At 45.9% G+C, this 26,162-nt stretch overlaps 1 protein-coding gene across 4 annotated transcripts in view; it reads right to left on the reverse strand.

The window, feature by feature from the left end:
* The window catches only part of SSH1 (slingshot protein phosphatase 1), a 49,711-nt gene that overhangs the window by 2,945 nt on the left and 20,604 nt on the right, over positions 1-26,162 (reverse strand). For 3 of the 4 annotated variants that reach the window (XM_083583812.1, XM_083583814.1, XM_083583813.1), the window contains 12 exons: positions 23,403-23,506; positions 17,146-17,210; positions 16,296-16,417; positions 15,637-15,705; positions 15,172-15,237; positions 12,616-12,810; positions 11,757-11,850; positions 10,424-10,552; positions 10,272-10,318; positions 8,800-8,946; positions 7,339-7,539; positions 4,727-5,315 (listed from right to left, as the gene is read on the reverse strand). In XM_083583812.1, coding sequence (XP_083439938.1) covers positions 4,727-5,315; positions 7,339-7,539; positions 8,800-8,946; positions 10,272-10,318; positions 10,424-10,552; positions 11,757-11,850; positions 12,616-12,810; positions 15,172-15,237; positions 15,637-15,705; positions 16,296-16,417; positions 17,146-17,210; positions 23,403-23,506 — 1,828 coding nt within the window. Of the gene's footprint in view, positions 1-4,726; positions 5,316-7,338; positions 7,540-8,799; positions 8,947-10,271; positions 10,319-10,423; positions 10,553-11,756; positions 11,851-12,615; positions 12,811-15,171; positions 15,238-15,636; positions 15,706-16,295; positions 16,418-17,145; positions 17,211-22,473; positions 22,591-23,402; positions 23,507-26,162 lie in introns of those variants that run through there. The other variant, XM_083583815.1, reaches the window with a different exon arrangement.

A 26,162-nucleotide genomic window follows, 5' to 3' on the forward strand; every position in this document is an offset into this window, starting at 1 on the left:
CAGTCTGCAGGCAGATAGGGTCTCAGCCTACGTACCAGATGGAGCTGGTAAACAGCTGCCCTGGACACAGATTTGACCTGTGCCTCCATGGACAGCTGTGAGTCCAAAATGACTCCCAGGCTGCGCACCTGGTCCTTCAGGGGCACAGTTACCCCATTCAGGACCAGGGAATCCTCCACACCTGCCCGCCTCCTGTCCCCCAAAAACAGTACTTCTGTCTTGTCAGGATTCAACCTCAATCTGTTAGCCGCCATCCATCCTCCAACCGCTTGTATTAAAAATAATTTTTAAAAGACTTTGCCCAACTGGTTAGGAAACGTGGGTGGCACTGTGGTCTAAACTACAGAGCCTCTTGGGCTTGCCAATCAGAAGGTCGATGGTTTAAATCCCTGCGACGGAGTGAGCTCCCATTGCTCTGTTCCAGCTCCTGCCAACCTAGCAGTTCAAAAGCACACCAGTGCAAATAGATAAATAGGTACCACTGCAGCGGAAAGGTAAACGGCATTTCCATGTGCTCTGGATTCCGTCACAGTGTTCGTTGTGCCAGAAGCAGTTTAGTCATGCTGGCCACATGACCTGGAAAGCTGTCTGTGGACAAACGCCGGCTCCTTCAGCCTGAAAGCGAGATGAGCGCAGCACCCCATAGTCACCTTTGACTGGAATTAACCATCCAGGGGTCCTTTACCCTTTCCCTTTTACTTACTAGGTAACTGGAACCTTTTGTGTCCTAAGGCACTGTGTCTCTGAATTACCAGGTGCTTGGGAGGTGGGGGTGGAATCATAGAACTGTAGAGTTGGAAGGGACCACAAGGGTCTTCTAGTCCAACCCCCTACATTGCCGGAATTACACCTAAAGAATTCCTGACGGATTGCCATCCAACCTCTGCTTAAAAGCCTCCAACAAAGGAGGTTCCACCGCCTTCAGAAGGAGACCATTCCATTGTCCAACAGCTCTTACACTCAGAATGTTCTTCCTAATGCGTAGTCAGAATCAGAGCAAGGGAGGGCTGTGGCTCACACTTCTTATGGCTATCTGGCTGGCTGCTCTCGGAAACAGACTAGGCTAGAGGCGGCCTGTGCCTCCTACCACTAGGCTTGGCAGCCCAGTCTCCTGAAAGGGCACGGTGGAGCTGTCCTTGGGGACCCTGGCTGGATTCAGTGGGGCTGTTCTTCCGTTAAGGACAAAACTGGGTGGCAAGCCAGCCACTGAGAAAAGATCCCCCACTACATTTCCATCTAGGAGCCCAAAGTGCATGGACACACTTTGCCAGGAATGAGAGACCCTCGGCCTGTAAGCCACCAGGCTGCTTTCCTGAAGCCATGCCCACAACACATGATGTCAGGCATGGGGGCAGACCAAGTGAAGGGTATGGAAAGGGACTGAAGCCCCTGCCCATCAGTAGATATGCAGGGAGTTCAATTCTGCATGGATCCCAAGGGCCAACTCTGGCAGCTGGGCACGACAACCCACCTGTCAATTATCCCCATATGTCACTATAACATCTGATGATGGCAGGTGGGTGGTTCCACTGAGGTGGGGGAACTCACAGGACTTCTGCCCCTTTCTGCATTTCAAAGTGAAACTTCCAGAACCAGGGAAGCCAAATTCACAAGGAGTTGCTGTGGCTGGGAGGAGAGTTTCTTGGGACCTGGAGTGTGGTGGCCCAGAGGGTTTCAAGCCTCATCTCTGCCTTGGAATCATGACATAGACCTGGTCTACCAGGCTCTCTTAGACTCCCTAAATGCAGCAGGAATGATGCCAGTACACCTTCCTGGGAGGGCAAATGTAACTGAAGATGTAAACCGCTTAGCAAAAATTAGAGGTGCTATGGAAGTTAGGAGGGAATTATAAACACCATTTTTCCATGGCCTGAGGGCTTGGTTTAATGCATCCACCCCAGCTCAGAAGCGGGGGAAACCTTGGTGACACAGCACCACTACTGGGGGTCCTCTGGGGAGAGGATGACTCAGGAGAACCAGGTTCACAGCACAAGCTCCACCTCAGCAAGAGGCTATTTTTCAGTTCTGCCCTGATGGCAAAAATACAAGGAATTCCCTACTGTCCCTCTCTGGTTTTTAAGTGTGCTAGAAGGAGCTGCAGAAATGAAGAGAAACTTGCTCTTTTAAAAATAATGGATGACAACGGTCCAAGGGACCTCTTGGCTGGCACACGCCACTCACAGTGGTGGAGAAAAGCAGTGTCAGAGCACCCAGCTTCCTCCCTGTGAGTCAGGATTTCCTCCTTCCCGCCAGACAAAGCCACAGAGGCCTTCCTCATTGAAGCAGCCATCACAGAAATAGCAGCCTTTGTCAGCATTGTGGGAGATTTCCTCAGCTGCTGGCCCCCTCCTGCACCTGGCTTGGGCAAGGAAAAAAGGGGTGAGCTTGAGGGGCCAGGCAGGATGCTTCTGACTGAGAAGGCCGACTGGAGAAGTCTTTAGCTGCTTGAGGGAAGCAGTCACTCAAAGCGCATAGCTGAACTCCTCCCCCGGAGGGAGAGATGGCCACCAACTTGGGTTGCTTTAAAAGAGGATTACAGTGGTACCTCGGGTTACAGACGCTTCAGGTTACAGACTCCGCTAACCCAGATATAGTACCTCGGGTTAAGAACTTTGCTTCAGGATGAGAACAGAAATCGCACGGCGACAGCGGGAGGCCCCATTACCTAAAGTGGTGCTTCAGGTTAAGAACCATTTCAGGTTAAGAACGGACCTCCGGAACGAATTAAGTTCTCAACCAGAGGTACCACTGTAAATACATTCATGGAGGAGAGGGATATCAATGGCTCCCAACCAGGATGGCTCTGCTCTGCTTCTGCATACCAGTCGCTGGAAGCCATGTCAGAGGAGACTGCTCTTGCGCTCAAATCCTGCTCTCTGGTTTCCCACAGGAATCTCATTGGCCACTGTGAGAACAGGATGCTGGACTAGACAGGCCATTGGCCTGATCCACCAGGCTCTTTTTATGTTCTTCTATAGTTCTGTGTACCATTAATGAGCTGCTTTACCTTCTGCATTCTGAGTGAGGATGGATACAAGTGACCTTCCTTCTCATACCCTCCCACTCTTGACAAGCTGTGATGTTTTCCATCCACAGGCTGCATCTTGGGAATATGGCATAACTGGTTTGTTTGAGGAAGAGGCTCAGTGCGTAAGCCAACCTGTGTCAGGTGAGCTGCAAAACTCTCAAGTGTCCCAGGGGTTGCTGGCTGCTGAGTTCATGAGACTTATTCGCCCGGATTGGTTCTGCTCAATTCCTAATATGTGGAGAACACAAAAGTAGGAAGGGGTGGTGAGCTCTGTTTCTCTAACCCTCACTTCAGGGGAGGCATCAAAATAAGAAGGGAATAGGAATATTCAATCCTTTTCTCAACAGAGTGTCCAGATCAAGGGAAGTCATAAAGGTAAAGGTAAAGGTACCCCTGCCCGTACGGGCCAGTCTTGACAGACTCTAGGGTTGTGCGCTCATCTCACTCTAGAGGCCGGGAGCCAGCGCTGTCCGCAGACACTTCCGGGTCACGTGGCCAGCGTGACAAGCTGCATCTGGTGAGCCAGCGCAGCACACGGAACGCCGTTTACCTTTCCGCTGGTAAGCGGTCCCTATTTATCTACTTGCACCCGGGGGTGCTTTTGAACTGCTAGGTTGGCAGGCGCTGGGACCGAACGACGGGAGCGCACCCCGCCGCGGGGATTCGAACCGCCGACCATGCGATCGGCAAGTCCTAGGCGCTGAGGTTTTACCCACAGCGCCACCCGCGTCCCACAAGGGCAGTCATAGTCCCCTTCTATTCTGCCTTGTGTCAGACACCACCTGGAATATGGTGTCGTTTTGGAGGCCACAATTTAAATAAGCATATTGACAAGCTGAAATGTGGGCAAAGGAGGGTGACCAAGGTGATCAAGGGTCTGGAAACCAAGCCTGATGAGTAACGGTTGAAGGAGCTTGGTTTGTTTAGCTTGGGAAATGGAGCAAGCTTGCTTTCTCCTGCTCTGGAAGGCAGGACCCAAACCAATAGATTCAAGTTACAAGAAAGGAGATTCCAACTAAACATAAGAAAGATCTTTCTGGTGGAAGGAGGTTTTTTAGCAGTGGAACGGACTCCCTCGGGAGGTGGTGGACTTTCCTTCACCAGAAGCATTTAAGCCGAAGTTGGATGGCTACCTGTCAGGAATTTCTTAGCTGTGACTCCTGCATTGCAGGGGGTGGACTAGATGACCCTTGGGTCCCTTCCAACTCTACAACTCTATTATTCTCTTTTTAAGAAAAGAAAAGCATACTCCTGCTGCTATTTCTCCATGTGAACTTTCCCGGAGACAGCTTACATGTTCTCTTCTGCTATATATTAATAGTTGGGCCTCATCCAACCCTCCCAGGCTGCCTGTGTCCCCTATGGAAAGAAGGGCTACTTACACCCCAGAAAGGAAAGCACAGTTCAGGGAGGGATATTCCATCACATGATGCATCCCTGAAGATCCTGCTTTGGGGGACAATATGAAGCATGGACTTGCGTACTAAGGGAGAGGGTGAACAGCGACAAAGTATGACATGACCTCCTGAAGGACTCCAAACAAGAGCAATTACCATGATCTGCCTTTGGTCATGCCAAGGCATGCAACAATATCCGTGTGTGTGTGTGTGTGTGTGTGTGTGTGTGTGTGTGTGTCATACACACAACCAAACACTCTGATGTGCTCAACTGAGCTCCACAGTTCAATCCAACACACACCTCAAAATCCTCAGGGCAGCTCCTCTTGCTGTTGTTGTTGTTCAGGTTCTCACAGTTCCACCGGCTCCCCTCCTCCTGCGCAGATGAGTGACACTTCCAGCGCTCAATGAGCTTCTCTTCTGCAGGGTCTCCTTCTTCCGGGACAGCAAGCCTGGGTACAGCTCCGGCCTTCAGGAGGCTGACCTCAGGATTCCCCTCCGCAGTTTTCTCCCCAGAGACCTCTGCTCTCTCCACGCTCTTCAGCTTTTCCACTGGAGGCTCATCAACAAACCCCAAGAAGGGCAGCTCTGTTGCTGCCAAATCTGCCTCCTCTTCCTCCTCCTCCAGCAGAAAGTCCCTCTCCAGGTCTTCCAGCTGGAAAAGTGACTCTCTGTTCACAGGCAAGGAGTCAGAAAGGCGCCTGAAGCAGTAGTGGAAGCCCACGGCCTCCTGGTTTGTGCGGGGGTCTGCACAGCTGGACTGGCAAGGAGCATCCAGGTCAACATCCAGACTGTCGAGCAGATAGTCACTTGGCCCACCAGAGCTGCCCAAGTTCTGGGGGAGGCTGTCCTCAGGCTGTTGCTTCCATAGCTTGTTATGACGCTGTTTGCTATGGGGCAAGGCATCCGGGGGGGGGGGGGAAGAGAGAGAGAATAAATTAATCGTGTGTTTCTCAAAGTTCCTCACCAGGCCTCCTCTCTCTCAGCTGTCACCTGGGGGCAGCCATTCCATAGGACGGCCTCAGTGGAAGAGACAGCAAGCAGCAGGGCTCAGTCGATCAAACTTTGCTGAAATGTCCAACAACATCAGGCACCCCCTGAATTTGCAAGCTGATCACTATAAGAACAACTGTTTAGGAATGGGTGCCTAAGTTTGATTTCCCTCCCTGTCCCTTTCCCCTTGTGTGTTATATGTTGTTCTTATTTCCTTCTTTTTTTTTAGTTTGCAAGCCTGTGGGGCAGGGACTGTCTTGTTTTAACGGATGGAAGCCTCTGGTAGCCTTTTTGGTGAGCAGGGAACCCATGCCCTAAATGAGAATGAATTAATGCATGAATAAAACCTTGAGTCAGGCTCAGAGCAGACTGGCAGCCCATGAAGACTTCATCACCTGCCTTTGCTTTTCTCTTCTTTTAAAGTAATTTGTATGGCTGTTGTTTTTTTCCATTTTAGAGTTAAGAAAAGACAAAGGCACGACAAGAAGAGGTGCACCTTGTGCTGCATGACCTGAAGGAAGACAACTTTCATCCTTATGTAAATAAAGTCAAGCAGAAGAGTAAAGCAAAGGGAGTCTGAGGCATATCATGGGGCACCTTGTCAAATGCCTTGCTGAGATCATGGATGTAGCCTACCTTGATCTCAGCAAGGCATTTGACAAGGTGCCCCATGATATTCTTGTAAAGAAGCTGGTAAAATGCGGTCTTGACTATGCTACCACTCAGTGGATTTGTAACTGGCTGACTGACCGAACCCAAAGGGTGCTCATCAATGGTTCCTCTTCATCCTGGAGAAGAGTGACTAGTGGGGTGCCACAGGGTTCTGTCTTGGGCCCGGTCTTATTCAACATCTTTATCAACGACTTGGATGATGGACTCAAGGGCATCCTGATCAAATTTGCAGATGACACCAAACTGGGAGGGGTGGCTAACACCCCAGAGGACAGGATCACACTTCAAAACGACCTTGACAGATTAGAGAACTGGGCCAAAACAAACAAGATGAATTTTAACAGGGAGAAATGTAAAGTATTGCACTTGGGCAAAAAAAATGAGAGGCACAAATACAAGATGGGTGACACCCGGCTTGAGAGCAGTACATGTGAAAAGGATCTAGGAGTCTTGGTGGACCACAAACTTGACATGAGCCAACAGTGTGACGCGGCAGCTAAAAAAGCCAATGCAATTCTGGGCTGCATCAATAGGAGTATAGCATCTAGATCAAGGGAAGTAATAGTGCCACTGTATTCTGCTCTGGTCAGACCTCACCTGGAGTACTGTGTCCAGTTCTGGGCACCACAGTTCAAGAAGGACACTGACAAACTGGAACGTGTCCAGAGGAGGGCAACCAAAATGGTCAAAGGCCTGGAAACGATGCCTTATGAGGAACGGCTAAGGGAGCTGGGCATGTTTAGCCTGGAGAAGAGGAGGTTAAGGGGTGATATGATAGCCATGTTCAAATATATAAAAGGATGTCACATAGAGGAGGGAGAAAGGTTGTTTTCTGCTGCTCCAGAGAAGCGGACACGGAGCAATGGATCCAAACTACAAGAAAGAAGATTCCACCTAAGCATTAGGAAGAACTTCCTGACAGTAAGAGCTGTTCGACAGTGGAATTTGCTGCCAAGGAGTGTGGTGGAGTCTCCTTCTTTGGAGGTCTTTAAGCAGAGGCTTGACAACCATATGTCAGGAGTGCTCTGATGGTGTTTCCTGCTTGGCAGGGGGTTGGACTCGATGGCCCTTGTGGTCTCTTCCAACTCTATGATTCTATGATTCTATATGAGCGCCTCCTTCTTCTGAATGTGTGGATCTGTCCTGAGCTCCACCATTTCAGACAGAAGAACAATGGGGTCAGTGGCAGCATGGGGCCAATGCTGACCTTGCTCCCTCCCCTTTCCCTCCCAAGCCCCAGCGCCCTACCTGGCATCCAGAATGCCCTCGTACTCCAGGAGCTGCCTCATGAAGCCAGCATTGGGTCTGGCGATGCTGCGCTTCTGCTTGACGTAGTTGTATGCTTTCTCCAGGGGCCAGCCAAATTCCTTCATGGCGTACGCGATGACGGTGGAGGCAGAGCGACTCACACCCATTTTGCAATGGACTAGACACTTGGAGCGGTTTTTCCTGTAGAGGGGAGGGAGGGAGGGAGATTGGCAGCTGGGGAAACAACCATTCTTGGTTCTGCAGCACAAACTGGGACACTTGAAAGCTTTTGTGAATCAAGATTCCAAGCACCTCTTTGATTTGTCAACAAACAAGCATTTATTTAGGGCATGGGTATAGTAGCTTTGGCTGCCTGGCAGCACAGCACAGGTGCTCATAATAGCAATGGCCACGAAGCCTCTGTGAGTGAGTAAGAGCTCTGAACTCATATCCCAGCCCACTTATGTACTGGTTGGGAGAGGGAGAGTGTTAAGGCAGATCCATCTCTCTCCAACTCAGCTCCACATCTGTATATAAGGATAATGCAAACACACTCTGCAGGGCAAGTGTGAGGATGAATGAAGCAGAGGGTCGTAAGACGCTATGCAGAACACAACAAACAGCCCCATCCACATCAGAGGCATGGCTGGTGGTGACATGAGAGAGAGCCTTATCTGTGGCTGCTCCCATACTGAAGGATTCCCTCCTGAGAGGCTATATGGGCTCCCTCTTTCTATTGGCAGGCCGAGAGCTTCCTGCTCAAAAAGGCCTCTGGAAACTGAGGTGCAAACAATGCTGATCGCTGGGCAGCTGTCAAGGCAAACTGTAGCTCAACTGCTGGCTCTAAATGTGTTCTGATAACTTGGTTTTTAACTAGTTTGTTTTCCTTTGTATTTTATAATGATACTTCTAAATGTTGTAAGCCACCTTGAATCCCAACTTAGGAGAAGGGCAGATTATAAATACAATAAATAAACAGCTTATACAATTTTTGTCAAGATACCAACACCAGTGATTTAGGGGACAGGCCAGTTGGTGGCTCTCTCTGGGCTGGTGCAGCCTAGTGGCTGAGGGACTTCCCAGGAAACACTGGCTCTGCTGGGTGCAACACAGGAGGAAGACTGCTGACCTGCCTTTCAAGGCTGTTGGACGGATTACTGAGACCACTGAAGGTTCCTTTGTGCCATATGAACGCTAAGTATCATCAGTGAAAACAGATAGCAAGGGAACCTTTATTTTCACCAGAAGGACACCAGGGACATGGAGCTGCCTGGGCATGACTGCTGCTGCCACCCTGCCTTTCTTGTAAACTTTGCTGGTGAAGCTGCCCTTCTGTTTGGAGGCAGAGCCCTGGGCTATACGCTCCACAGTGAGGCTCTCCCAGCACCCAGAAGAGGGCTTCCCTCATCGCTCCCAGAACACGGCATGCGGAAAAAGTGTCCCTTCTGTGCATCAGCTTACTTGGCTTTGTTGATGAAATGGTAGGCCTCGTTCCAGTGGGCAAGGAGGTCAGTGGTCTCTTCATCATAGACCCTGATGTTGTGGTATGCAAACAAGCCAGGGAAAAAATTGTCAATCTCCCTTGTGACGTTTAAGATGTAGTCAACGCTGCAAACATAGGAACAGATCAAGACAATGTTTGTGCAAAACAGCTGAAATGTCTCCTGCACTAGCACCACTTGGACTTACAATCCCACCCGCTCAAGATTACCCAAATGATGACCTCTTGGCCCTTCTATTGACTGCTGCCCATATGGAGATAGCCAGATGCTGGAAAACCGGAATTGGGCTGAACAGTGATTCTTGGTATGGTCAATAGCATTGGCTGAACAACTAACATGCCAGGTCAGAGCAGCAAAGGGCAAACACAAACTATTCCTTTTATAACATATGGCAGATGTTTACTGAATACATAAATTGTTCAGACTGTGGCAGGAATCCACCCAACACTCATGCGAAAGTGTGGTGTGATCTTTCAGAGTAATCAAATGAAACTTTGTTACATACCATGACAAAAGTCTGTAATTTTATCAGGGCAAGTTATTTGTTGTTTACTGTTGTAACAACAGTTTTATAAGAGACTGTGGTTTTATCGTTATGGTGGGGGCAGGGAAAACAGCAGCATTTCTCCCTGTCACAAGGCCACTGCCTGGTTTGTAACAACAGAAATTCTGCACCAGGAAAACCTCAAGTTCTGCATCTTTCATGACATATGCAGACACCTGCCCGTTTCGCTTTACTTCACATAAGCTATTCTGCCATTTTACTTGTTTGCATAATGTACTCTATTATGGGCTAGGAAAAAGAGCTGTGCTGGGCACTGAAACTCTCCCTGGAGATCTAGAAGCCTCACTTAGCCACCCTGTGAATCAGAGTTGGAATGGCTTCCAAGGGTCATCTAGGCCAACCGCCAACAGAGGACAAGGCTCCTGGGACTGAAATCAGCAGCGCAGGATGAGGAATTTTAGCATGTGCAGTTTCTCCCAGCGCTGCCACACTACAACAGGAGAACCTGCACTTGATGAAATTCTCTCTCCTAAACCACCTGTTAAAAATCAAACTGGCCAATTTGCCACCTCTCCTCGACTTAGCCAAGGCCTCCTTTGTGCTGCCTTAAAATGCAGCAGAACTCAAAATGTTTTGATTAGAACCAATTGTGAAAGTTAAATGAAGACACAAAGATTAACCTGGTTGAGCCTCAGTGTTCATACCTTGGAGTATTAAGTTGCAATCCGAAGTTAGGGTGGAAAAATAAATACTTAATTCCGAAACACCAGCATCAAACCTTGACAAGTCAGCATGAAACGCACAGCAGCTGGTTTTGGCACAGAGCCAACATGTCCTCCCTGCCCCCCCCCCCAATGTTTCAAAAGAAGAGCCTCAGTGACCAGGGATTACCAGCTAACTGAGGAGCTGGAAAACATGGTACTCACCCAGAGCCCCGTAGCTCCTCCAGGTTGGAGGCATTCCACTCGGAACCCTGGAAGAACCACACTAGAGTCAAGACACACAACAAAAGCAGCACCACAGAGGCGTTCGTGGCAAAGGCTTTGAAATGACTGGGCTCACCGGCTTGGCAACCTACCAGGTACAGATGGTCAAAAATGAGAGAGGGCTTGTCCATCTGCCCCAGGATTAGCAGCATCTCATTGTCAATGAACTCTTTGAACTCCTTCAAGTTGCAGCTCATGTGCTTCTCCAGCTCATTCCGTATCTACACGGGCGAGAGAGTAGCAGAGTGAGGAAGGTGGCCAATCCACCCGAACACAGACTGGCCATGAAGGGAGTCACTGCTCAGCGTGAAGGAAGCCCCGGGTCCAACCTCTGGCACCTCCTGTTAAGAGGATCAGGCACCATGAGTCAAGAAAGGCCCTTTCTCTTCCGGAGGCCTCAGGAGAGAATCTGGGCTAGATGGACAAGAGCAGCTTCTTATGTACCACATTTACTTGTTTATTTAAAAAACATTTATGTACTGCTGTTCATAAAAAGCAGTTTACAACTATTGTACAAAAATCCATACCATAAAAGAGATATTAAAAAATTAAAATAAGAAATCAGCTGGCTATCATGGAAATAAGTATTCTTAATTGCCTGCATAGACCTGATGGAATAGAAAAGCGCCAGCTGAATCTCTAGTGTTCCCCACAGCTGGGCCAATGACACCAAAGACTCAGTTTCTTCTTGTTGTCAAATGAGCCTCGCCAACTTGGGGAACAACCAATGACGTTGCCCCTGCAGATGATCCCAGTGATCGTACTGGGATGTCAGGGTTCAGGCACTCCCTGATGTACCCTGGACTTAAGCTGTTGTAGATGGGCAGTCAGTGCAGATGCTCAACTATGGTGTCATGGGTTGTCAGCCAGGACCCCCATCAGCAGTCTGGGGGCTACACGGAGAGAAGTACTTTCAGGCTCCTAGGCAGAAACTGTTCTCAGAGCTACTGGAGCAGAACACCCTTCAACTAGTGAGGTGGCACCTTACAGTTGATACCAAAGGGAGGGCCCCCCAAGGTCAAGATCCTGGGAAGCCCCTCAGCTGTGGGAACGGATCACCAACACAACTAGGTTAGAATGCCATGGGGGGGGAAGTAAGTCAGGGAGTCATCCTCAAGGTTCAAACTATCTAAACATAATTATCTGCAAGGGAGGGGGGAAGCACAAGGAAGTGTCTATGGTTCTCCACCTCCTCAGGTAGGTTGGACAGAGAGGCAGTGACTGGACCAAGGTCAGCCAGAGAACTTCATGGCTACATGGGGATTCGAACCCTGGTCTCTCCCAGGTCCTAGTCAGACATTCCTACCACTCCATCACACTGCAACAAAAGTAGTAACAACAACAATATAGGGCCTCCAATTTTGTTTGCTAGGCAGCGAAGGAAGCAAGGCAGTCCCAGGACAGGCCACCGGAGGCTCTGCTTACTTCTTTAGAGGTTACGTTCTCCAGATCTTTGCTCATCATAATACTTCGGAGTTTGGCCTTGATGTGGCGTTCTGCCCGCTCCCTCTCAGTTGGTCTGGAAAGGCAAAAAAGGGAGATGGGAGTTTCCCAGCAAAGAAATCTGTGGGGCTGTGAACCACGGAGCCTGACTCCCAATGAAGAGCTGTTCCCTGGGAACCCAGGAACTTCTGCTTTCATTGCAAAAGCAATCAAGTTACTAGTGCTCATGTGAAGGAAAAGCTAAACTCAGGCTACAAAGTCAGTGTTTACTGAAGATTCAAGCAGACTGGATGCGTAGTGCTTTCAGTAGCTAAGCAGTGAAAATACCCTTTGGCCACCATCTTGTTCCTCCATAGAGCTGCATCCCAGCATTTCCCCAAATACACCCAAGTACCTATCAAAATCCTACATATACTATCCCCTTCTTGCTTTCCACGGTTCCATCCTGGTTTTGAGGCGGGGGAGGGGAAAGAACACATAATCTCCCCCAGAACTGTAGAGCACCAAGCACAATTTATGCCCAGGATTGGTTTTCTCATTTAACTCTGAGGAGGAGAGCTCGCTGGATCAGGCGAATGGCCCATCTAGTCCAGCCTCCTCCTCTCACAGTGGCCAACTAGATGCCCATTATGGGAAACCTGCAAGCAGGACCTCAGCACAAGAGCCGTCTCCCCTTCTGTGGCTTCAAAAAACTGGTATTCTGACTGTGAAGGCAGAGCATAGCTCACGGGGCTAACAGTAACTGATATCCTCTCCCCAATGAATATAAGAACCCTCCTCCTATTTGTGGGATTTCTCTAGTCAGAACACCTCAGACCAAAACCCAAAGGGGAGGACTCACGTGTCCACATATAGAGCTGGCGAGTCGGGGCGTGTGGACTCCAAGTCCTGCATGGCGTTCCACTCATTGATGCAGCTTTGCTCGGAGGCGATGCAGCTCTCGTAGTACGTGGCCCAGACGAGCGCCATCCCGCCAGGGAAGTAATTGTGCCTCCGAGCCACCTCACAAGCCTTGTGGAGGATCTGCAAGGCGGACCTGCAAGCATGGAAACCCAGAGAGAAAAAAATTGCCAAGGGCCAAGGACACAGGAATGGGGGGAGGCAGAGGGACTGATAAAATAATCTGCAGAGGAACAAACATTAACAGTGACAAAGTTTCACTATGGTTGAGCTGTTGAATTTGTAAATTAAGAACATAAAAGAGCCTGCCGAATCAGACAAAAGGGAGCCCAACTAGTCCAGCACCTTGTTCTCACAGTGACAGCCAGATTCCCATGGAAACCCACAAGCAGGACCCAAGCACAACAGCACTCTTTCTTCCTGCAGTTTCCAGCAACTAATATTCAGAAGCATCTACTGCCTCCAGCTGTGGAGGGCAGAGCATAGCAATCCTGGCTAACAGCCAATGATATCCTTAATCTCCTCCATGAATTTGTCAAATCCTCTAATTACCTTCACATAAGTCTCAATGCAGTTTACAAGCATATGATAAATACAACTAAAATACCCCCCCAAAAAAGGGGTTTGAAATCAGAATCCATGCTAACTGGTTTTACTGAATTAAGATGCAAGATGAACAGTTTAAGGCACCTGAAGCAGAGTATTAGGTGATGCTTTTCCAGAAGTGGGATACAATTATGGAAGAAGTTTCACACTTTGAATTTTCTCCCATCCCATAAAGGTACAGGAGTTGTGCCATCCCTGTCACTGGCACAGGACGACAGGGGCCAAGTAGCAGGAACAGTGAGTTATTTGTTGATTACATTTCTCTCCTCTGTAGCACCATGGAACCCAAGGAGGCATTCGTGGCGATCCCTGCGCAAGAGCTACTGCTTCATGTGCCTTCGTCAGGTGGCAGGAAGGATGCTTCCCAGAAACACCACCCACGTGGCTGCAATGCCTGCCCCCCCCCCCCGCTGTTTGCACGGGTGTGGCTGAAATTTCAGGAGGCCCTTCCCACCAGTCTTTCACCACAAAGAGCAGTTTCCACACCCCTGCATTTCAAGCAGGACCACCACATAGTTTGTGTCTATAAACTGGGCCTTGGTAACATGCAAAAGTGATTAAGTGCAGGGCAAGAACATAATCCACTGGTGGCTGGGCCCACGCCTGCGCCAGCCCTTAATATTCTAAGGGGGGGGGTGCCCTCTCCAGGCCTCCTCTGGGCACTCTTTTTGCATGTGAGCAATACAGGCACAGGCCATGCTGAGCTGGACTGGAAGCACAACAGAAAGTAAGCCAATGTGCAAAAGTCCCCTGTGAGCACCGGGGAAGCTTGTTAGGTGACAAGATAACAGATGGCTAAAGATGGCTCTGTTCCACTTGGCCTCAGGCAAAACACTTGACTGGGTGTAGGATATTAACATGTCGTTCACAGGACAGCTGCAGTTATCACTCAATAACCTGAAAGTGTGAAAACTGTTCTCAAGTCATCATAGATCACAGCCTCTGCTCCCCCATGGCAATTATACATTAGCAAGCAGCAAGGGACACATGCATGAGCAGAGGTGAAAAGAAGAGATGGGGAGGCACAGAAGCTAGAAAGGGCCTCCCTTGCAGGCAGAAGGTGCTGGGTTCAATCTCTGGACTTTCCAGGAAGGGCTGTGGAAGACTCTTCTTTGCCTGAGACCCAGGAGAGCCACTGCCAGCCAGAAGAGGCAATGCTGGGCTATGCAGACCTGAGAAAGTGTGCTTCCTATGTTCTTCATCATTAGGGTTGGTATAACCTGAGATCCCTCCTCTGCCCTAGGTTGTATCCTACTAAGGCTTTGTAAAAGACTGAGTGAAGGAGAGGGTTCTAGGGAAAGGTGAAGCTGCGAAGTTCTATGAAAAGGTTTTAAGGATGGATTTCATTTCTTGGTGTTCTACAACTGCAAAGCTTCTGCACAATATATATACCTTTTTCTTCACGCTGGGTACTCCCGTTCCTCACATTATTAACCTTCCTAAATCATTTACCATTCCAACTTCATGCTCTGGTTCAGCAAGACACCAAGAGTGTTGAGACTCTCCCATGGGACAGAAATTCAATTTCCCAGCCTGTCTTTAGAAACCTAAAATGTAAGGGTGGGTTTGCAGCCTGGCAGATTTGATGGACAAGGAAGAATGGCTCCAATTTATTCATCTCAACCATCTAGTTTCCCTCTGGTGCTTTTTCTAAAGAGAGAGGAGCTAAGTTATATCATAATTTATGATCAAGAGTTGGCCTAGCCTTCTGGGACCCCCCTCCCCCTCCAGCAACTGCAGCAATTCAGTGATTGAGTTGTTCTGGGGGGTGGAAGGCAGGGATTGTTTGCCAGGCAGGGGCACTCTGGAGTGCAGGTGAAAGGCTACATTTTGTTGTCTAGAAGGGAATGAGAAGAGTCAACTGCTGAAGAAAAAGAAAAAAGTTACTCACCACATTGCTTGAACTGAAACGGGCTTGAAGATATGCATCCTTCCTGCAGTGCTGACGCTGAACCCACTAGCAAGGAGACCAACAGAGAGAAGAAATCACTCTATGCTCCTGGGGCCATGCACAGCAAGCTATTGTCACTGCAGTTATTACTATTATGAAGAAGAAATCATTCACACTCTTAGGGCTATGCATCACAAGTTGCTGTTAGTAATACTATTCATTCTTAAACTGCTTTATAACCAAAGCTCTCATAAAGTTTATATAATGTTGTATTGCTAACTACAGAGCTGTATATTCAATAAGAAGTTGAGGGTTTGGTCGCGTACCAAAAAGACACACCCTTAACAGTAGCTAAAATATATCTATACAAAACACTCGGAGTTTAATGAAGTGGCCTTTCCCAGCAGACCTGCCCTGCCTAACATCGCCTTCGTTTTGCTAGCCGCCAAAATGCTCGTTTCTTACCCATCACCATCTAGATGGATCTTTGTGTCACTCCACAGACGCAGAACCATCCCGATGGTGCAGCTTTTGCTACCAAGAAAGAGAAATGACAATGTTTGACAGGCTTCAAACACATGTGGACCTCAACAAAACAACGGCCAGATTTCATGCATTTGTTAATTACATTTTTATTCTGTCGGGGTGGCATATATGGTCCTCTCTCCTGCCACAATGCCTCCATTTTATTTTCCCTTGTGAAGCAGGTTAAGCGGAGAAAAGTGACTGGCTGTGGTGATCTTGATGGCAGACTAGGAGCTCTGGTTCAAGTCCAAAACTCCGGGCCTCTCACAATTGTTTAACATCTTCAAGATGCCTTTCAATTCCTACACAAACATCCCGGGCTGGTGTTCTAGAGAAGGACACCTTAGCAAACAGCCACAGATTTCTGGTGAGTGTTCTTGCTGTGGGTGGGAGTAGGTATCCAGAGTTTGCCCCTACACATGACACCTGAACATCTTTTATATTTTATTGTCAACTCAAGTGTCTTTGACACCCTAAGCCTTTGCATTAAAATAAGACTATGTTTAAGTGTGTGGCTTCTACTGCAATTCTTTTGGATGATCGCTGACCCCCACAGAAAACAACAGGCTGGTGGCATTTTTTTTCAAACCTGCACTCACCTCTCCTTGCTTGAAAAGTCTACTCCCAGCAGGATATTCTCCTCCGTGTCTTGGCGTCCAGTGCTATAGACAACCACCATGTACCTCACCCGGTCTGTCCAGACACTTTCCAGACGAACAGCCTAAAAACCAGCAAGACACTTCTCAGTGCCCACTTCCTTCACACCAGCCTCTGAGAGCTCATATTCTGTTATATTTAAGTTACAGGTGTTCCTCTTCAAGTCAATGTCTCAGATTTTTCACAAGCTCTGTATTGGCTTACCTAAGTATGTTTCTGAGAAGATAAAAGGGAGGGTGACTTAAATGGATTTGCACCCCACCAAGCGGTTGACACTTTTGCCCTGCTCTATTAATGAAGTGAGGAAATGTTCTCTAAAGGAGCAGTGGAAGACCTGTGGTGGCCCACCGACTGCTGCTGGACTACAACTCCCATCATTCCTAACCACTGGCCATACTGGCCTGGGGCTGATGGGAGCTCAGCAAGCTCTGGAGGGCTACACCTCCCCCACCCCTGCTCTGAAATAGGCTCCTTGGGGCCTTTTAGGAAGCAGCCCAAGAGACAGTAGGAAGCCAGTGCAGATGCTCAAACCACAATTCAAACAAGGCAGCACCCTTGGATTTCAATGGGAGACACTGCACTCATCTTTGAGCTGGCTTGTGGCTCAAGCTGGATTACTGTGCCAGTAAAATGATTCCAAGGGCTGCTCTTCTTCAAATGCTGCCTTGTCCATCCTGGATTTTAAGCACCATCTGCGGATCTGCCATACTCTCTCACGAGTCCTTTATCAAGCACCGCACAGAGATTGTGGTCCAGACACATGGGGGTTGCGGAATGAGCAAGGCCTCTTACCAATTTGATCCTGTCCTCACAGCGAAGGAGGTTGATCATCACCTGAAGATGTTGGGGCAAATCACCTGCAGATCCACAAGGAGATATGGATTAGCCTGATGCTTTGAACTGTGTGATATTCCACGTCAAGTCCACATGGTTCAAGAATGGTATGCATAAAACTACGTTGGTTTTGCTTCCCCTTCCTTTAGACTTCCCCAGTCTGCCTCAGAGAGTTTAAGAAATGGCAGAACATAGCATCATTAGCTTCAAATTTTTTTTAAATTACTTTTTATTGAGTTTCACTTAAATAACCAAAAGGAAAAACAAATCAACAGTTACAAAAAATATATATATCCAAACATAACATAAAAATAACATCAGTTTCCGTTACAGTTCTTTGTCTTCACACTTAAATCTTTATATCTTTAAATGCTTAAATCATTCCTCTACACACCTATTGACCTCCATCCCTCCCGATTTCAGGCTTCTTAGTATAAATAATTTCTTTCTCCTGCAGCTGATAATTGTTAATGATTTACACATCGTAAGATCTATATCGAACCTGCTATAGTTTTTAGGTTTCTATAATTCCCTTCAATGTATATCATAAATTTATTCCAGTCGCTAATAAACTTTGTATTTTTTTGGTTTCTGATTTTTTGTGTCATTTTTGCTAGTTCAACAAATTCAAATAATTTTGTTTGCCAATCTCTGATTGCTGGGGTGTTTGGATTTTTCCAATTTTGGGCAATCAATATTCTAGCGGCAGCTGTAGCATACTGGAATAATGTCTTATCTTCTTTTTTGATTTCATCCCCAATTATTCCTAGTAGGAAGGCCTCTGGTCTTTTGGGAAATGTATATTTAAATATTTTTTTTAGCTCATTATAAATAAGTTCCCAATATTTCTTCATTTCGTCGCATGTCCACCACATATGGAAAAAATTACCTTCTTTGATTTTACACTTCCAGCAGATCTTATTTCCTGTTTTATACATTTTCCCTAGTTTTGCCGGTGTGATGTACCACCTATACATCATCTTTTCCAAATTTTCCCTAAGTGTGACACATGCCGTGAATTTCATTCCACTAGTCCATAATTTCAACCACTTATCATATTCTATATTGTATCCCAGATCCATTGCCCATCTTGTCATGACCTCCTTTATTTCTTCATCTTTGGTGTCCCATTCTAATAATATATTATACATTTTGGATAATAATTTGGATTTACCTTCAATTATTTCTATCTGAAATTTGGATTTCTTCTCGTTCATCCCTACTTTTTTATCTTCTATCCATGCTGCGTTTATTTGATGGAATTGTAACCAGCCTGTTAATTTATCTTTCAACTCCTCATATGTTCTCATCTTCCATCCGCTTTCTGATCTTATCAGTAGGTCTTCATAGGTCAGCCTTTCTCCTTCCATATTTACTTTTTTGGTTATTAAAATATCAGTTGGTGATAGCCACCAGGGTGTTTTCCATTCTAGGAGTTTTTTATTTTTCTCCCACACTTCATATAAAGGCCCTCTAATAGTATGACTTGAAAACCCTTTATGTACCTTTTCTTTGTTTTGCCATAAATAGGCGTGCCAGCCGAACCTATTGTCGAACCCCTCTAGGTCCAATAAATCAGTGTTTTCCAAATTAATCCAATCTTTGATCCAACAGAGGCAGGCGGCCTCGAAATATAATTTCAGATTAGGTACCGAGAATCCCCCTCTTTCTTTCCGATCTGTAAGAAGTTTGAATCTAATTCTCGGTCTTTTCCCTTGCCATATAAATTTCGAAAGAGTTTTTTGCCAATCTGTAAACATTTTAGAGCCTCTGATCACTGGGATATTTTGAAACAGAAATAACATTCTTGGGAGTAAGTTCATTTTTATTGCCGCCATCCTTCCCGTCCACGAAAGCTTCACTCTATTCCACGTATCTAGGTCTTTTTTAATCTCCTTCCATGTTGTAAGATAGTTATCTTGAATCAGATTTGTTTTTTGTAGTTAGCCAAATTCCCAGATACTTTATTTTTTTTTGCCACCTTAATTCCATTTTGTACCTCCAATTTTTCACTTTCATCCTTTCCCAAATTTTTAATCAACATTTTTGTCTTTAATTTATTTAATTTGAAACCAGATAGCTTGCCAAATTCTTCCAACAACTCCAAGGCCTTACCAACACTTTTTTGCGGATTTTCCAGGGATAACATCAAGTCATCCGCATACGCTTTTAGTTTATATTCTTTTGTTCCTATTTTGATCCCTCGGATCTCTGGTGTTACTCTTATTTTATTTGTAATTACCTCTAGTACCATAATGAATAAAAGCGGGGATAGAGGGCATCCCTGTCTTGTTCCTTTTTCAATTTTAAATGAATTTGTTAGGTTGTTATTTATAATCAGTTTTGCAGATTGTTTCAAATATATTGCTTTTATTCCATCCATAAACTCGCCCTCTAGCCCTGCTTTCTCCATACTCTTCAATAGGAACTGCCATGAAACATTGTCGAATGCCTTTTCGGCATCGATGAAAATCAGCGCCGCGGGTATTTCGTTCTTGCATTCCAGATATTCAATAATGTTTATGGTATGCCTTACATTATCTTTAAGTAACCTATTTGGAAGGAATCCTGCTTGATCCTTATGTATTAGATTTACTAGACATTTTTTAAGTCTGCTTGCCATCACCTCCGCAAAGATTTTATAATCGTTATTTAAAAGTGATATGGGTCTATAGTTTTTCATATTCAATTTATCCGTGTCTGGTTTAGGGATCATCGTAATGTGAGCCTCTTTCCATGTCTCTGGTACCCTTCCTCCTCTTAATATGTTGTTCATGATATCACATAGCACTGGCGTTAATTGATTTCCCAATACTTTATAATATTTGGCTGATAATCCGTCCGGTCCTGGGCTTTCCCTGGTTTCATCTTCCTTATCGCATCTTGGATCTCTTCTGCTTTTATGGGGTTATTTAATTGAGTTCTTTCTTCCTCTGTTATGGTCTTCCCGCTGTAATCTTCTAGATATTTTTCTATTCGGGTTATTTCTTCCTCTTCTTTTTTGTACAACTTCTCATAAAATTTGAGGAAATTTTCCTTTATTTCTTTTGGATCTTCTATCAATTGCTCCTCTATTTTTATCTTGTTTATTACATTTTGTTTTTGCCTTCTTCGTAATTGCCAAGCTAATAATTTACCCGTTTTGTTAGCTGACTCGAAGTATTTTTGTTTCATTAATTTCATTTTCCATTCAATTTCTTGACTTGTTAACATTGAGTACTGAGAATGTAACATTTTTATTATTTGTATGTTTTGTTCATCTTTCGGATTTGTTGTTAATTTTTTCTCACACTCTCTTAGCTGGTTAAGGATTTCCTCTTTCTTTTGTTCTCTTACTTTCCTCCTGTAACTATTTTGCTGGATAAAAAACCCTCTTAAGACCGCCTTACTGGCGTCCCAAACTATATCCATACTTGTTTCTGTATTAAGATTCAGGCTGAAATAATCTTTTAATGTGGCTTTAGCTTTTTCAACCACATCTTCGCTCTCCAATAAGTGTTCATTCATTCTCCATCTGAACCCGCCCTGTGATTTGCCTTTTATTTCTAGAATTACCGAGTTATGATCAGAGAGAGTTCTAGGTTGAATTTCACACTTTATAGTTCTTAATGTAAGATCCCTTGAGACCCAGATTTGATCAATTCCACCCCAGCTCTTGTGTGGCTCTGAGAAGAAGGTGAATTGCTTCTCTGTTGCATGTTTGTATCTCCAGATGTCTATTAAGTCTAAGTTTTCCTCCAAATTATTGAAGGATCTTGGCAGTTTTCCTTGTTTGCTTTTTTTCTTTCCTGATTGTCTAATTCTGGTTTCGGCACTCCGTTGAAATCTCCCAGTAATATCGTCTTGTTACACTCTAACTCCAATAAAATTTGTTCCAGTTTCTTAAAGAATTCTGGTTTATTCAAATTTGGGGCATATATGTTTATCACATTAAGTTTTTCACCCTGGAAGTTAATTTGTACTCCCAAAATCCTTCCTTCATCATCTTTACAAATCACTTTGGGTTCCCATTTTTCTTTCACATATATCGCTACCCCTCTTTTCTTTTCCGCTATACAATTTATAAACTCAACTTCCAACTTTTTGTGTACCAGGATATGTTTATGCTTTTTAGTTACGTGTGTCTCCTGTAAGCAGATTAAATCGAGATTCTTTCTTTTCAACACATTTATAATTTTATTCCTTTTGGTTTTTTCATTCAAACCGTTCACATTCCACGACAAAACTTTCAAATTCATTGTAATGACTACTTTCCAGTTAACTAATAATTTAAATTCGAGTGGTTTTGTTTTCTCTATTCTCTTCCTCTTCTTCTTCTTCCTCTTCCACTACTACCTCTCCCTCTTCTTCTTCGTCTGCTCCTTCTTCTCTGCCTTTATCTTCTTGATCTTTTCCTATGTCTTTTTCCTATGTCATTAGCTTCATATTAGATCCGCCCCTGCAAACCACTGCTCTGTTTAGCTTTGGTCAACTGTACACCACGTCAACTGCTCTGAGAAGCGGCTGCTCTCCAAGGGGCGTTTTTCCAGCCCAACTACCTGAATCCTTTTCCATGGTGGATGCTTGCCCTGTTCCACCACTGAGTTGGTTTATGTTGGACATTTGGGTACAACTCAACTTGCAGAAGAGTGGTTTTAATGGAGTAAAGACAGGAAAAGTGAGGGACCTCCACATTCCCAGACTATCCCTGTACCTTTAACCCAGAGGTTTCCAACCTTTTTGAGTCCACAGCTCCCTTTACCAACTACATTGTTTCGGCGGCACCCCTGTGGGGCTCAGGAGCCCAGTTATGTAAACCCTTCCTCCAGAGCTGGCAGCCTCTCACCCTTTTGGGAACACCCTCCCTTGTGGAGTAGTCCCTCGGCCTCCTCTCCTCTGGAGTCCCCTGGTCTCTGAGCTGCCCCCCCCCCCCATAGAGAGGGGCCTCCTCACACTGCCCCACAGGGGCCTGGGACCTGTCTGTCCACTCCCAACAGTAAGGGCTGGCAGACTGCCTGGCTAGGCTCTCTGGCCCGCTTGCCGCCTCAACTCCTGACAACCAGCACCCCCTGGCCAGCCCGAGGCACCATTTGCCCATGGAGCTTGTAGCTAGGGCTGGTGCAACAAACAGCTGTGCAAGCCTTTGGGAGGCAGAGATGCAAGAGGGCATCAGAGGAGAGAGGGAAGGAAAGGGGGACGGAGACCAGTGTTGCCTGTGGCACCCCTGACCATCATTCAAGGCACCCCAGGGTGCCATGGCAAACGGGTTTAAAACCACTGCTTTAACCTATTGGCTTACTTCTTTACCTCCTTGTTGTTTAACTTTAGACTGATAGGATGCATCCTGTTTTACACCTTCCTCCTGCTCCTCACACTTCTCTCTCAGACCTCAAGCTGAGGAGTCACCTTGAGAGCAAAGCAGCAAGCATGATTGCCTTTGTCATTTCTAGAATAGCATGTTAGGTTAGAACTAGGAACTTTTCTGTGCAAGTTATTTACTTCCTATAATAAACAACTTTTGTTATTTTCTTACTCTACAAGCGTTATCTCAGTGTGTGATTACAACAGGTAAAGTCTACTCTCTAACCACGATTCACTTGCTGCCAAATGCTGCTCACTCTAGGTGGCTAAATGACCCAGCTGTTCCAATAGTTTGGCCTCAGGTCAATTGCTGGTTGGCCTAGTTTCCCTGCTTCCAAGTGAAACAAACAAGATACGTCACCCAGAATAGTCTCTGGACCCTTTGGCAGGCCCAAAGCATGATTACTCACACCATAATCTTGTAACTCAGACCTAAGATTTGCACCACGGTCCATTTTGCATTTTGCATTGAGAGTCAGACGAGGTCTTATAGTGTGTATGAGGAAGGCAAATGGATGCATGTAGCCAAGAATACAAGTCCCAGCTTAACGATTTGATGGTGCAAGCTCAGTAAGATACATTGTGGGATGGTAGCTGGGTCTGTGAAACTGCTGACATCTGGAGAAATACAAGTCTCAGCTCCCAGCCACACAGGACCAACCATGTGGTGCCCTGTCCTGCAGGCTGTTTGCCCCTAAACAGGACCCAGCACTCCTTCCCTGGCTCCCAGAGAGAAACATTTTTAACATATCAATCTACAGAAAACCACTGCCTTAAGTTAGTATCCCCCCCCCCACGTTTATCTTTCCTAGGTTATCATGCCCAAGTCATGAGGACTGCCCAAGAAAAAAACATTTTGCTGTGACAATGCTTACCAGCATGTTTGTGAAGGTGAGTAAGACTTCGTGGACCTTGAGGGCTGTTTCCTTGCTGGAGGAATAGTGCAGCACCTTTCACCATAAAAAAACTCTCACTCAAGCTGGAACACAAACAGATGCAGGAGATCAGGCTCGGGGAGGGGGGTGCAACAGGGAGGGCTATGAGGGTAAATAGCAAGTCTGGATTATCTCAGTAATGCTAGCAAGGGTGAAATCCATGCAACACACGTGTTCTCCACCTAAACTGGCCTGGGGGGCAGTCCCAAAACTCCAATCCCACCGGTTTGTAAAACACTGTCAGAATTGCAATGAAAATCATTTACAGACTTACAGACAATAAAGCCCCATTCCAATTCTTGCATTAGAACTATGGCATAATTATTTCATTTGTGCCCTGTTTGGGGGTACTCGGGGAGAGAATAAACCAAGATGATTTCATTTTCCCAATTTCTTTCTATAACATATGTAACAAGCTGAAGGTACATTTATTTCATATATTCATTTCTCAAGTCAAAGGCTACAAAGCAAGTAAATGGCATACCAATAGTCAAGTAAACATTGGAAATATTTTTATCTGTTTTCCTCAAAAAAGTTCCTCTCCCCTTGAGGAAAAAGTCAATGTCATGCGCTTCCAGTGTTTCTGGAAATCTCAAGACAATTACCGTGACGAAAGGATTGTGCCTTGTGTTCTTCAAAACACTTGAGCCCTTGTTAGACCAGAGAGTCAGCAGCAAAGTCCCAGGCTTTAAACGGCTGGCTGTCATAATGGGCTGGTGATGCTTTGCTGCTGGCAGAGGACTTTAAAGGCAGCAGGGCTGCAGGTGCTGGCCTTCTATGTAACTTTCCAACTGGGTTTCATGTTTGGCTGCTGTTTTTGTAGGGGAGGATGTGACCCTCCAATTCAGTGACTCAACAACACTTGGTTATAAAAATCCAGGTTGTGAGAACAGTTGTCTGTATGAACTTTTAATGTACAGTGGTACCTCAGGTTACAGACTCAGCTAACCCAGAAATAGTACCTCAGGTTAAGAACTTTGCTTCAGGATAAGAACAGAAATTGTGCTCTGGCGGCGCGGCGGCAGCAGGAGGCCCCATTAGCTAAAGTGGTCTTCAGGTTAAGAACAGTTTCAGGTTAAGTACGGACCTCCGGAACGAATTAAGTACTTAACCTGAGGTACCACTGTATCTGTTTCTTAGCATGCAGTTTCAAGCTGCTCTTTAAAAACTTCAACTGCAGATGATTCTTTGGGATTTAGAGAGGAAACTACCATCCTCTTTTCATGCCATCTTCCAACTGCACGTTTTGAGAAAAATTACGGGATGAAAGGGAAGAACAAAAATAAAGCTTGGACAACCCAAACTTTGTGACTGAGAGAAACTGGGACGCCGGCAAGGACAGGCTGGTTCTGTTGTGCATTTCTCATTCATTTCGCCAGACCTGGCCAGCGAAAACTGCACATGTGTGAGAGATTCTGCATTTTAAAAGGCTGTAAAAGAATGGTCCTATCTCAAGAAAAAAGGGAGGTCTGCCTAACCTAGACTGGCTTGCTGTGCTTAGTAGCAGCTCTCTAGTGCAGCCTTTCTCAAACATCTCCAGCTGCTTTGGGGAAACTTGGGCCTCCAACTGTTTTTGGACATCCCCAGCTAGCAAGACCAGAGATTATGGGAATTGTAGTTCAAAAACAGCTGGAGACCCAAGTTTGGCAAACCCTGTTCTAATGTGTTATTCTGACAAGGGTTTACCCAACTTTGAGATCTTTTAAGTTGGAAATGCCAGGAACTGAACCGGGGTCCTTCAAATATAGAGGGGACATTCAACTCCTTCCCGCTTAAAAAAACAGATTTCTAATTGACTGGGAACTTCCCTAATGAAGCCTCAATGGAAACAGCTGGGATTTATGAGAAAAGAGGGCTTTTCAGCAGACACAACACTTGCAACACAATAAAAATAAAATTAAGCACACAATCTTTTTTATTCCGGAAGAACTTAGGTCCCCCCCACACCCCAAATTTATAATTCATTCTTCAAGATCAGCCTCAGAAACTAACAACCTCCCACCAATATGAGCTCATTGACAGGCCAACAATTAAATTTTTTTTTGTGGAAAACAATTGGACAGCACATAAGGAGATATGTTGGTGCACAATGGCAGTTTTTTAAATAAAAAAAAGTCTGAAGTCAGAAAAGCCAAGCGATGAAGAGTGCTCTCTCCCATTAGCCACAAATCCCGACAGGCAATCTCTCTTAACATTTCCTGCCATTCTAAGCTCGGCAATACACAATTCCTGTTTATGATAAAGAGGAGAGAGAAATTGCCAACTGCCCGCAAACTCCAAGCAGCTTTATCAAGCATTGATGAGATCATTCTACAGCTAGGCCTAATGAAAGCGAAGTCCACAGACGATGCCTTGATTCTGCGGCCATGCGGTCACCACTGGACAGGCCAAAGGCATTCAAGATGTTTCAAGAAGCTTGTTGATAGTGAAAAATGTAAAATAAAATAGGCATGCTTCCCGGATTTCAGCAGCTGCCTCACAAGCAAATGACATGGCATTTTCACTGCCACAAACATAAACATCATCAAAGTTGCCCTCAAATATGGCAATATAGAGAAATCCAGCAAATCTGTATTGCAATGACTGTTTTTAGGAGGAAATGAACATCTTTTCAAGGACCACACGAGCATCTGTGTTGAGCACCCATCCCAAACACACACACACAAACCACATTCTGCTCACACTAGTTGCCTGCAAAGT

This window comes from Podarcis filfolensis (genome assembly GCF_964270895.1).
Source record: "Podarcis filfolensis genome assembly, chromosome: 13".
Lineage (NCBI taxonomy): Eukaryota > Metazoa > Chordata > Lepidosauria > Squamata > Lacertidae > Podarcis > Podarcis filfolensis.